At 39.5% G+C, this 12,397-nt stretch overlaps 1 protein-coding gene across 1 annotated transcript; it reads right to left on the bottom strand.

Annotated features, from left to right (window-relative positions):
- Positions 1-8,043: 8,043 nt before the first annotated feature.
- Positions 8,044-8,975, bottom strand: LOC142103977 (gamma-crystallin-3-like). The gene is made up of 3 exons (XM_075188399.1): positions 8,967-8,975; positions 8,543-8,785; positions 8,044-8,319 (listed from the first exon to the last, which is right to left on the bottom strand). The coding sequence occupies exons 1-3, from the start codon at positions 8,973-8,975 to the stop codon at positions 8,044-8,046; spliced, it is 528 nt and encodes a 175-aa protein (XP_075044500.1).
- Positions 8,976-12,397: the final 3,422 nt, after the last annotated feature.

Genomic DNA, 12,397 nt, shown 5'->3' with positions numbered 1-12,397 from the left:
GCGGGAGGAGGTCCAGATCACAGTAACCAGGAACACCTGTGAAAGTAATGTCTCTGAGGCAGAAGCAAGCAGAATCATTGTTCTTAAAGGGAAAGGCACAGCGCCGGCAGCTAACTATGGGAGCGGCGTGTGACAGCCTTACTGTTTTCAGCATGTTACTAGTGCTGCCAACTGGCTGCTGGTTGGGTGACCAAAGTGCCTTAATTTCTCAGAATGTGGATTTTCAAGTTAAATTGTTTTGTCTTGTCAAGACAGATGTTTAGCAACTAAATCTGCATCAATGTGAGTATTACATGTCACAAATCGAGTTCTTAGTCCTATTTACACCACTTGGCGGAACCATATCTCCATAACCTCCCTCCTGCTTGAATGCAGCATTCTATCCTGGGACAAGTATGACGTCTGTCTGCAGTACTGGAGGCTGTCATATTGGGCAAAGGATTTTGCTACATTCTGCTTATTCTGAGCACCTGACTTCATCCATAAATTAGCTCCCTCTGCAGACTATATAAGTTTCCTCTACACTCAGCTAATTTCCAGTGCAACACTTCCTAGTTCTAGTTCATCTCTGTTGCTGTTTGTTGTTGCTTCCTCCTGTTTGCTGTTACAGACTCCAACCATTTACCTTTGTGTTCATTGAGCTTCACTCTGCTTGCTGTGATAGGGACTTCAATTATTTACCCTTTTGACTTCATCCTGTTTGCTTTAATACAGACTAACTGTTAACCCTGTTTGTGAATTCAGCTTCATCCTTCCTGCTGAAATAAAGACCTTGGATATTAACTCCTCGTGTGGATTCACCTTCATTCTATCTGCTCATGTACAGATTCCAGCTGCTACCTTCCGTGTTAATCCTTACTTCTTCAATCTCTTCCTGTCTCTCCTACAGGCTCTCATGGGTAGTAGGTTATTGTTCTGAGTAGTCTGTCTTCTGGAGCCTTCTCTGTGTCTCGGGGTATGCTTCCAGTTCCAGGCCTACCTTAGGTTCTGAGTTGTAAAGAGCGAGCTCCAGGCTTATTCTATTCAGGAGACTGACTCCCATGTACATTCACTGCCTGAGTTTTGAGACTTCCCAGTCCCAGTTCTGGTACTATATTCATCTGAGTTTCTGAGTTCTTGGAGCTACTGAGTCTCTGGTCGTGGGTCCAGGTCCCCCCCCGTTTCCATGTCCAGGTTCCAGTACATCAGGTCCAGTTTCCAGTAATAGATTTCAGTAGGGAGTCTGGTTCAACATTCCTCCTCCTGTAACGCCCCCTGCGGGGAAAACAGGGACAGACTCAACACAAAAGAACTTACCTTGAAAACGATGGTCACCTCCAGTCCGCTTCCGATATCCCAGCTGCGATCCAATCCCAGCAGATCCGCAGCTGCAACCCCTGTCACCTCCAACCACGTCCCTCTAAGAAAGAGACAGAGATTACGGCCGTGCCTACCAGGTAAGGGCTGTCCAAGAATACGGCAACGAACAAGGACACTCTCAGTCCAAGCCCACTTGCCGCCTCCTCGCTTTTGCTCTTGCCAAGACGCGGGGGACTACAGGCATATTTTGAATGGCCGGGCGTGAGCCGCGATTGGCTCGCGCATCCGGCCGCTGATTGGCCAGCAGGGAAAGATGAGCCCTGATTGGCTCATCCTTCCTCCGCGCACAGGACCTGCAGGAAGAAAGCCACGATACTCACCGCTGGATCGCTGGACGGGTGAGTACTTCTCTTCTTCCCTCTTCACCCGCTTGTAGGGCACCACCATCTGGGGAGTCTTCAGCCCCTCCAGGTGCACAGCGACAGCCGGAATCTTCGCCCTCTTCACGGGCACCGGCTCCAGGGACACAGCGCTGGTGGGGGTCTTCTCCGGGGACACCTCCACACTCCTCCTAACATCCGGGATACAGGATGAGAACAAACTCTATGAGCAAGACATTCATCCGGTCTCCCAGTTTCCACTACATTCCTGCCACAGATAGTCCCAAGGGTCCTGAGACAGATCCCAGAAACCCTTTTGCCATTACAATATATACTTGTGTGAGAAGGCCAACTATTGCCCAATCTGAACTGCCTGGATTACATATTATGTAGCCTAGTGGTTTCGTCCTTTTCAAGTGTTGGATCTAATCAGTCAGTTCACCTGTAAGCGTCAGTTTACCAGTTTATGAGCTCATCAGCCGGAGAGAATAAAAGACACTGCAAGTTCTGTGTGTGCAATAAGCTCTACTTTTTTGTTTACAAATTCACATACTTCTACCACTCTGGTTACACAAAATTACGTACTTCAGCAAACTACGCCCCTAACTGTTATCTTCGTCTTAACCACTCATTGTGCATGATTTCGTTACACAGACCTTGCTACATTCTGACAGGAAATCTTCCAAGGGGTCTTGTGGTTTATCTCCTGTCTGCCAAATCCAAGATCGTGGGTATAGCTTCTTTCAAACAAAATAATATTGAATAACTTCTACAAACTAGCTGCATTTAAGCTGTCTAAGCTGTACAAGGACAAAATGCCTGACAGGGAACAAGATGGCGTTAGCTCAGCAAATTCATTATTCCCATTTCCCATCTTTTTATTCATTATTTACCCTATACTACCTATTAGAGCTCACATTCTTGCTGTCACTTACAATGGGTACTTATACACATACACCCTTCTAACAGAACATATGCATAGGGATGCCTAAAACTGGGCACATAGAACAATCCATCCCCCACTAGTAGCAAGACCATGATCCCTTTCCAAGCTGATATTAATAGATGGTCAATGAGTCGACAACCATGTTGCACCAGCTGCATGTCCTGATGTCAGATCTTCACATATCAGTGGAAATGAGAGGCTCTGGGGCCTCTTGTGCTTCCTTTTTGTCTCCTAACTATGGATTTCATAGGGAAGGAAAAAAGGAAAGGGAGGGGGAAAATACACAGTGCGCTCCGCAAATGTTACATGTCACTTATTTCACAATAGAAGGGATTGTCCATTGTGCTGTATATCTTCATAAGGATAGGCTTCAATTATGAGCATGTGGATTCCAAGGAAAAGGTTCTTGGTTTCTGCACCGATGGCAGTAGTACTGAGAGTTCCACAAGGTTCACACTCATTAGATAGGGTGTACAGTACAGCGGTTAAGACAGGTGTGATAACTTTAATTTTTCTGGAAGAGAAACACTTTAACACAGCTTTAATACACTTGTTAACAAGCCAAATCATCAGTTTCATTAATACATATATTATAAGGATCAGTAACAGTCCTTGAAATACAACATGTATAAGATCTGATACTCATCCTCCTATACCCTTGAACCAATCGGCCAGGTGCAGCCATGGAAACTATCCTTCTAGATAAGCATCTCCAGCATGCTCCTTTAAAAATGTATATTTCATGTCTTATTTTTTGTAAGTGTTCATCAATTATTTTCTCTTGATCATCTGTGTCATTAATGAAAAAGGTGCAACCATGGGCTCCAAATTGAGTATTTAGGGTCAGCCAGTATGCTATATATGTTTATATTGATTCAATGAGTTAATAAATATTAGGAGATTTTGCGCAACTCTTGTTTTTTCTTTTTGCTATATTCTTATAGAGGTTAAACACTGCCTCTTTTTTGAGTTGCTGCATCTGATACCTATATCTTTTACAATTTGCTGTCTATAAGCGCCAGAGAAATAGTTTTTTTTTTTCAGGCAGTACCCTCCAGACTAAGCTGTCGGGTAGTCCAATATTAACCTATTGTCTTGTGTAAATGTAATAATGTGTTGAGCCACAATACTAACAAATACATTTCTGTATTTGTTATAAACCACTACAGTCATAGGTTGCTATTTTCTTTATTTGGTTTGGTTAAACTTTCATTTTGGAATTTCTCATAATGTATAATGATCTCTACATTATTATTGCCATGAGTCTGGTTCTTCCAGACCTAGCTTTCCTTTCTAGACTGGTACACATCTAACGCCTACAGCAAAAGAAAATAATGTGCAATCAATATTCCTCCTGCTAATATCATTGAACACCACTCACTAGTGTCCCTTGGACCTTTAAGTAACTTGTAAAATACATTTTACTCAGATTTCCCTTGTCTGAAGATCTTGCAGTGGGATGCTTGTATCCAGGTGTCATTTCCCTGTACTTCCACTGCCATTGGAGTCCTCAATAAGACCTGGAAAGGACTCCCGTATCTGGGATTAAGACTCTTCCTGACATGCTTTCTCACGATTACCCAGTCCCCTGCTTGCAGTTTATGGGTGTCTGCTTCAAAATTAGGGCCTGCAATGCAAGAGAACACTTGACCATGTATCTCAGTTAGTTGTTTCTGTAATTAGGCAACATAGTTTAACAAATCACTATGTACATGCGGTAGTTGCTGTGGAAAACAACAGCCTGTTCTGTGTACTGTGCCAAACAGAATCTCTGCCATGGGTAAACATGGAATCCATGGCAGGCCTGTTTTAGCCTTTATTTCTGCTTTTTCAATTTCAGTGTACCAGTAAGGCGCTCCACACATCCCGAACTTTGGAGTCTGTAGGGAATGTGAATGGCAGATATGATTCTCATGTCTTTAAACAGTTCCTGGAATCCTTGCCCATTAAAGTGTGCCCCTCTGTCACTTTCAATAACCTCTGGCACCCCATATCTGCAGATTACTTCCCTCAATTTTTTTGGCTACTGTTTTAGCATTTGCTTTCCTATACAGCCATGCCTCCAGCCAGTGACTAAAGAAGTCGACACAGGCGAGCAAATTCTCAAAGCCCTAGCATTTGGGAAGTTGTATAAAGTATTTCTGTATCAGAGTACTCTCGTTAGACACCTCACATTGTGTCCGCAAGCCACTCAGTTTTTTCTCAATAAAATCTCCCATCACCAAATATTCACACAGATTCCGTGTCGAAAGTACAAATATATTCACTTAAACATTTCTCGCTCACAGACAGCATTTTATTTCGTAACATTTCTTATGGGCATAACAAACCCTTCTGATTTCTGAAAACATTCATCAGCACAATTTTCACACAGACTAAAACCACTTATAATACCTGCATGTAAAAGCTCACTACCACCTATCTCTTTTAACTTAAAGTGAAAGCTATTTTTCCTCAAATTCACTACGGAAACAGTTTGTTGAACCCCTGCCAGCTGGAGGTCAATGTTTTCTCCTGACACTATCTGTACATTATTTACAGTTTTGTCCATCCACTGATTTGTGCAGTGATGGACCAAAGGTTTTAAAACTTCTTTTGCATCTCTTCAGAAGCTTACAATTAAGCAATAGAGGCATTACATTTACAAATATACAACTTTTTCCGACCTTGAAACATGTTTCTTGTAAAACGGTCAAGGCAGACAAACACGGATATCCCTCACACGCAGTAAGATGGATACAAAACTCACATACAGAGGAAGAAAAATTAACGGATATCTTCAAGACTACTGCTGTGGAACTACAAGTTCCAGTATTAAACTAAATACAAGTCAGCTTCAATATAATATTACCGCTCACCACTCCGGACACATTTTAGTTACTCTTGACAAACAGCGTGAACTTATCAATTTTACATACATTGTCAGATAACAAAATACAGAGTCCTTCTAGAAGATTTTTTTCACACTAGACAGATAGGGGGAGAGAGATTTGCTGCTTCCCTGCTGCTCATAGCTCATAGCCCCCCTTATTATCTTAAAACACTGAAATCTTTTACACAGAATAAGGGAGGGGTCACATTTCACTTTTTCAGCTGCGCAGCATCAAACATACATTTATAGTACACAACCTACTTGATTCATTATATCATTCAGCTTAAAAAGCATTTAGCAAATCCACTCAACAATTCTTTGGCTATTCCCGCTTTCTTAAAATATGCTTGCAGATCTTCTACTCCCCACATATCCGAGAAATCTGTGCATCATTTCTATGGGGGAGTTGCTGTTAGCTATGTATTTACTGTCTATATTCCCCATATTGACAGTAATTTTGAGTCCAGACAGGGACTCTGATCTAGTTTCTGTGGGTTGTCCCATCAGTGGATGTCCCGTCCTGTAGACGTCAGATTCTGTTGGACTCCTTGGGGTGGACATCAGATTCTGTTGGACTCCTTGGGGTGGACGTCAGATTCTGTTGGACTACTTGGGGTGGACGTCAGATTCTGTTGGACTCCTTGGGGTGGACGTCAGATTCTGTTGGACTCCTTACACTGGATGTTTCTGCTGAATAACCTTTTTGACAGTATCTGGTACGAAGGTCCGCAAAATTCATCTAAGATAAATTTCTGGGGAGGGTGTTGGTGTGTCACACTTGAACTCAAAATTCACTCATCTTTCAGAAATCTAATTACCAATACAATTACAATAAACAAATTGTGTTCGTAATTACTGTATAAATCTGAGACTTCCAGATCTGCGTGCCTGAATGCTTAGACTGACCCGAGGAAGTGCTAAACAGAGGAGCCTGACGAGTAGAAAACTCTACTCACCGGGTTATAGTCAGAGTCCTGTGTCCAGGGCGACCTCCAATGCTGTCTGTCCTTGGCTCAGTTGGTGCTTGCTCCTGCTTCAGAGTCACTACCTTTTCATGGGTGTTCCTTGTTAGCTTGATTGGGACCTCCTTCTGAAGCTCATTGGTTCCAGAGGACTATTTCTATCATCTGTGATCATGGACTCATTGCCTGATCTTCGTGTTGCTCACACTGCTGTGGGTTCTGGCTGCATATCGGTCTTTCTGTTTCTCTCCTGGATACTATCGGTTGCCAAAGTTACCTGTCATCATTGCTCTCCATCGGCTCCGCTGTATGTCAGTTAGTGGTTCATCTACAAGCTGAAGTTACTTGCCGTGGTTCATCTGCACAACGCCAGTTGTACTAATATACAAAGTCATCAACAATATTGCACAGACATACATATCCTCATTGTCTCAAAATATCTCCCAACTAGACACCTCTGTTCTGCACAAGATCTGCATCTCTCTTCCACTGTCATTACTTCCTCCTATTCTAGGCTACAGGACTTTTTTAGGGCTGCACCCACTTTATGGAATTCACTCCCTCGCACCACAAGACTTTCCTCTACTCTTCAAACCTTCAAGCATTCTCTGAAAACCCACCACTTTAGACAAGCTCATAATATTCCTCTTCCACCCTCTTAATCTCCCTATGTTACCCTATTACCACTCTCTACACATCTAACACAAGACAACAACCATCTGACCAACATAGTGGTGTGACTAAGCATAAAGCCCACTAAATACTTTGTAGCTCTTGCATTCTAGCTGGACAGATATTCAATATGATGTAGCACTTACCCTTGTGTATCAAACCATTGTCCCATAGATTGTAAGCTTGCGAGCAGGGCCCTCTTACCTCTCTGTCTGTATGTATTACAAAGTATTGCTTTATTACTGATTGTTTTCAATTGTAATGTGCTACGGAAACTGCTTGCGTTATATAAATAAATGTTGATGATGATGATGATTGGGGTTGTTGGAGGGAGGCTCTACCCATGCCCTCCATGATGCTGGACACTCCCCTAGAGGTGGCATGGTGCTGCTCACCATAGTTCTTTAATAATATCCAGCACATGTTGCTTTTATTCTGGCCCTGGAATAGAAGTGTAGAAGTTAGCTCAGTTTCTTTATATGATATAATATGTGAATTTTCAAAAGTGCTTTTTTAAGTTAACTTGAAGAATGAAATTCAGTAAGAAGAGAATTAAACTTTGTAATATTTAGCCTCTCTAAAGATATGTGTTTAAATTAGGGTATTAAATCACCAATGTCAGGTACATACAAACTAAATTGAAATAATGAATGTGCCACCTTCCTTACCCTGTCCTAATGGAAAGTCTAGATGACAGACATGAGATTACATCACAGACACATATACTATAGTAATATACAAATACCAGCTTACACTAAGATATTACATATCTTTCTTCAGCAAGCCAAGAGTTAGTTGGAGAATTAGGCTAAAGGACTAAAATAAATAAAGGCATAAATAAATACATTTTAACAAACCATGAATTCAAAATATTTTAATGAATGAAAAAAACAGTTTGATTTGTATGCTGTTTTAATACATATGATGGACACGTCTGAAGGAACCAATTCTGGGGCTTGTGGCTCCCCAATCAGTGTATCGTCTGTATTCTCCAGGTCTCAGGTAAAACTGACGTCCCCTGTAGTTGGGCTCTTCATAGAACATCCAGTACCCATCTTGTATCTGAGCAGAGTGGATATCATTGTAACGGAATCTCTCATTGACATTATGACAATCTTCATTGAATTCCATCATCTGACCTCTGAAGTCTTCTTTCTCATAGATCCTGACTCTGAATGAACCTTGGTGCTGCCATAATGATATAAAAAATTACAATTCTAATAATTTTCAAAAATAATTAATTTCAGAAATAAATGCACATTAAATATATAATACAATTATAAGTGATATTAATCTTCACACTTTGTCTAATTTCAAGGCAGTAAGTCGATGAGTTTTGTTCAACAATTTCTTAAATGTTAACATGTTGTATTTTAAGAGACCTTATTAAATAAAAATGTCTGCTAGTTACCTGTGGGCTTAGGCGACAAGACCGAATGGAGTCATTGTAACCCATCCATTGCTGGAATTCAGGGTACTCTCCTCTATGGAGGAAGTACTGGTGTCCTCTGTAGTTGGGGTGTTCATACAGGATCCAGTTTCCACTGTCCACACGAATGGAGTTACAGCGTCGAAAATATGAGGACATGTCTGGACATTCAGAGTTGCACTCATAGGAGCGACCCTGGAAGTTCCTGTCCTCGTAGAAAATGATCTGTGAACAGAAAATATATTCATATTTCAATTTTTGGGGGAAACATTTACATTTCATGCATACAACAAAATCTGTAGAACACAAATTATGAAGTCAGGCTGTTGTCAGTTCTGTCTAAGATAAATCACTTTTTAGAAATTGAATGGAAAAACATATATATATGACATTAGGGATATTTTACCTTTCCCATGTTGTTGGTTTAATATGTTCTAGTGAACTGTGTAGTCAGGGCATGAGGAAAGGGAGCTTTATATACTCAATTTTTCTTCTGTAAGCAGAAGTATACTGACTTGTCATTCTATGTGACAATTGTTCTTTAATGCTCACTGGCATTTTTCCAAAGCATTGCTTAGAATGCTAAAAACCATTTAACCTAAACCTTTCACAACCATATGAATGGTCCCGATTATTGTGTTTCATGCATTTTCATTTAGGTAATTTTAAAACCAAAACACATACTCCTGACCTTGTAGCTTCTACCATTTTGCAGTACACACTGGTCACAATCCACAATAAGCTATTTTCACATATAGAATATTTGAAACTCTGGATCATTTCTATTATTTGATTAGCAATAGCTTTGCTAAATGCCTATTATACGGGAGCTTATAAAATGACTGATTTCTATCTCATGGTACCTTTATATAATTTAATAATATTAGTCGACATTTACATCAATATCATCATTAGTCAAAGTGTTACATTTCACTTTGAGATATTTTGTATTTCAGTGACATAGACATAGAACTTCTGCAATGTAGGACTGATGTAATATTCTATGGATTGTCTCAACATGTATTAATAACATTGCTCCAACATTAAATAAAATGTATTGTATTAAGGATGCGTACAATTGCAATCCCTGGCTTGAGGACATCACTCTTATCCGAAACATTGTGGAATCAATTGGTGCGAGGAAAGTCTCTGCTGGTAAAATGGGATCTTTAGAGAATGTGACGTTGAAGTAGCTTCAAATTGTTTTAAAGCCTTTCCATTTTTAGATCCAGGTCGATAGGTAACAAGGAAGTTGAAGTGAGCAATCAACATTTTCTATGTAGCTTGTCACCAGGTTAAATGCCACGTGTACTCAGATGCCCCCAGGTCTTAACTTTAATGTAGTGCAAATTTATGAACAATATTTCAGTAGCAAGGTAGGAGGGAAGAGTCCGGATGGTAGCGGGTTGTCAGGAACAAGCCAGAGTCAGGGGCCATAGGAGACAGGATGGTCAGAGACGAGCAATAAGGTAAGGGCTGGCAGGAAAATTCCAAATAACAGATCAGAGATCAGGGAAATCAGGAAACGAGCAAGGTCCAAATAACAAGCCAAAGGTCACAACAAAAGGTCAAAACAAAAAGTCAATGCAGGAGAGTTTAGAGTTCACAGAACACACACAAAGAGCTGGTCAGCAATGCTTCAGGAGACGCTAGAAAGGGCAGGGAGTCAAAGCCCTCCCTGCCATAAATACCGAAACTAACCAATCAGGGGGCAAGGATCAGGCTATCATAATTAGCACCCTAGTCTGCCATTAATTAATGCTATTTGCGCTCGTGCACGGCTGTTGCAGATGCCAGTATGTGGCGCTGACAGTAAAAGTGTCCTGGCCATTGCCCTGGCAACAGTTGGGACGGAGTAACTGGAAATGACGTCCTGGTTGTTGCCATAACAACTGGGTCAGAAGAGGAAGTGGCCCTACGTGAGCCGCGGTTAGTGACAGATCCAAAGATTGTTGTTTTTATCATAGAAAAATTAAGGTTGAAATAAGAAATAGATAAAATGTATGTTCTCATTGCAACAATAGAGACCTTATAATAAATGAAGTGATTGTGAGTCATATAGTTGTTTGAAATATTAATTATTTAAAAAAAATTGCATTCTAAAGTTGAGGAAACTGTTGAAATTAGAGATATGTGTCTTATCTGTCTTCAAAATAGTATAAAATCAAGAAAAATATCTATTTGGCAACATTTTACATTTTGTTTTTTGTTTTTTTTTAAAAGCAATACAGTTTAACCACATATTAGTTGCTGTGGAAATATATTATCTTTTAAGAAGGATTACATAATATTATGATACTTATTCATAGGGTGGGTTTTGTACCATGAGTGATTTTGGTAGGAATACCGCAGATATTTTATATATGTACCATTTTTGAACTGCCGGAATGGTAGGGTACACAAATTAAACATTTAATAACAGAAATATAAAAATGATAGTGGAATATTGTATACTAATTAAGAGAGAGTTCATTTGTCATTAGTACTGACTATAGCTAATACTATATTGTTAGTACAGGAAACAAATGAGAATTTAATTAAATAAATAAAAACTGTAAATATTGATTAAAACATGTTTTGTGTGATGAGAATTGATGCTGTCATTTCTTCTTACAGCATTGGTTAAAAATAACTATCAGACATCAACTTCTGGTAGAGTGTTTCTATAAAGCAATATCCCTAGTTATGCCAGAAACTTTGGACAGCGTATTTCTCATATACCTGATATTTAACTTTTTGGAACATCTAAACAAAAACGGACTGAGCAGGATTTTGAATTTGGAGCATCAGTTGATGATGTATTAACTATATGACAAGTGAGATGTATCAAGGAATGGAAATTCTTAAGAGACTTATGAGGTTCAAAAATGATGACAGGGGACAGATGCCAGACATGTAGGGATACTAATGCTTTGGTATATAGCAATGTTGATCTTGTTAATGTATTTTTCCCCACTTGTAATGATAAATGGTTTCAAATTGATTGGTTAAAAATGGCGAAACAATACTATTATAAAAAATATATAATGATGTTTCTCTGCGCGGTCTATCCACAAAGCTGTCTTTCCTCTTAAAATTCACAATCCCCAATTTATGCAGTAATAGTGGTTTAAATAGAAAAATATTAAGAGAAATGGGCGCTACCGGATATCACATAGAAAAAGCAGATAGGACCATGGCTATCCTACTTTAAACTGTAAGATGATCTTGCAATATCTAACACATAAAATACAAAACACATGAAAAATACCAATAAAAAATAATAACAATAATAAAAAAACAATTTACATGATGATAAATATCCATGAAAGTCTGTATAGTTCAATTACTGTGTATATTAATTCTTCTCTGTCGCACCAAATCTTTTATAGTCGCTGGTCAGATGGATGAGCATGTAAAAAAAGAAAATAAACAAACATAGTGCAACCTGTATGTATATCAAAATATAAAGGAGACAGAGTCCTTTAGAGCCTGTGTGAAAGTGTTGTTAATGGAAACACCACGTGAAAAACAAGGGGGAGGTGTTAGACCCCTCCAGGGTATGCACTTACTAGAGCCAATCTCAAAGGAAGCATATAAGTAAATAACCACCTCGTGTGTCAAATCTTCTTTACCCCTTATGGATATGTACTCACTAGAGTCAGCTAGAAATCAGGCGTATCACTGAACAGATGTCTTCTTGTTCACTTTGTATATGAAATACCAGATTCCACTCCACCGTTATATAAACATGGGAGAAACACAGTGTTCCATAGTGTAAAATCCTTTTTCAATTTATTTCCAACATATAAAAAGCTAAAAACGTTCTTATACAGAAAAAAACTTCATGCATACGTT

This window comes from Mixophyes fleayi, chromosome 1 (genome assembly GCF_038048845.1).
Source record: "Mixophyes fleayi isolate aMixFle1 chromosome 1, aMixFle1.hap1, whole genome shotgun sequence".
NCBI lineage: Eukaryota > Metazoa > Chordata > Amphibia > Anura > Limnodynastidae > Mixophyes > Mixophyes fleayi.
The sequence above is the reverse complement of the archived record's forward strand: the minus strand, read 5'-3'. Positions and strand labels throughout refer to the sequence as shown.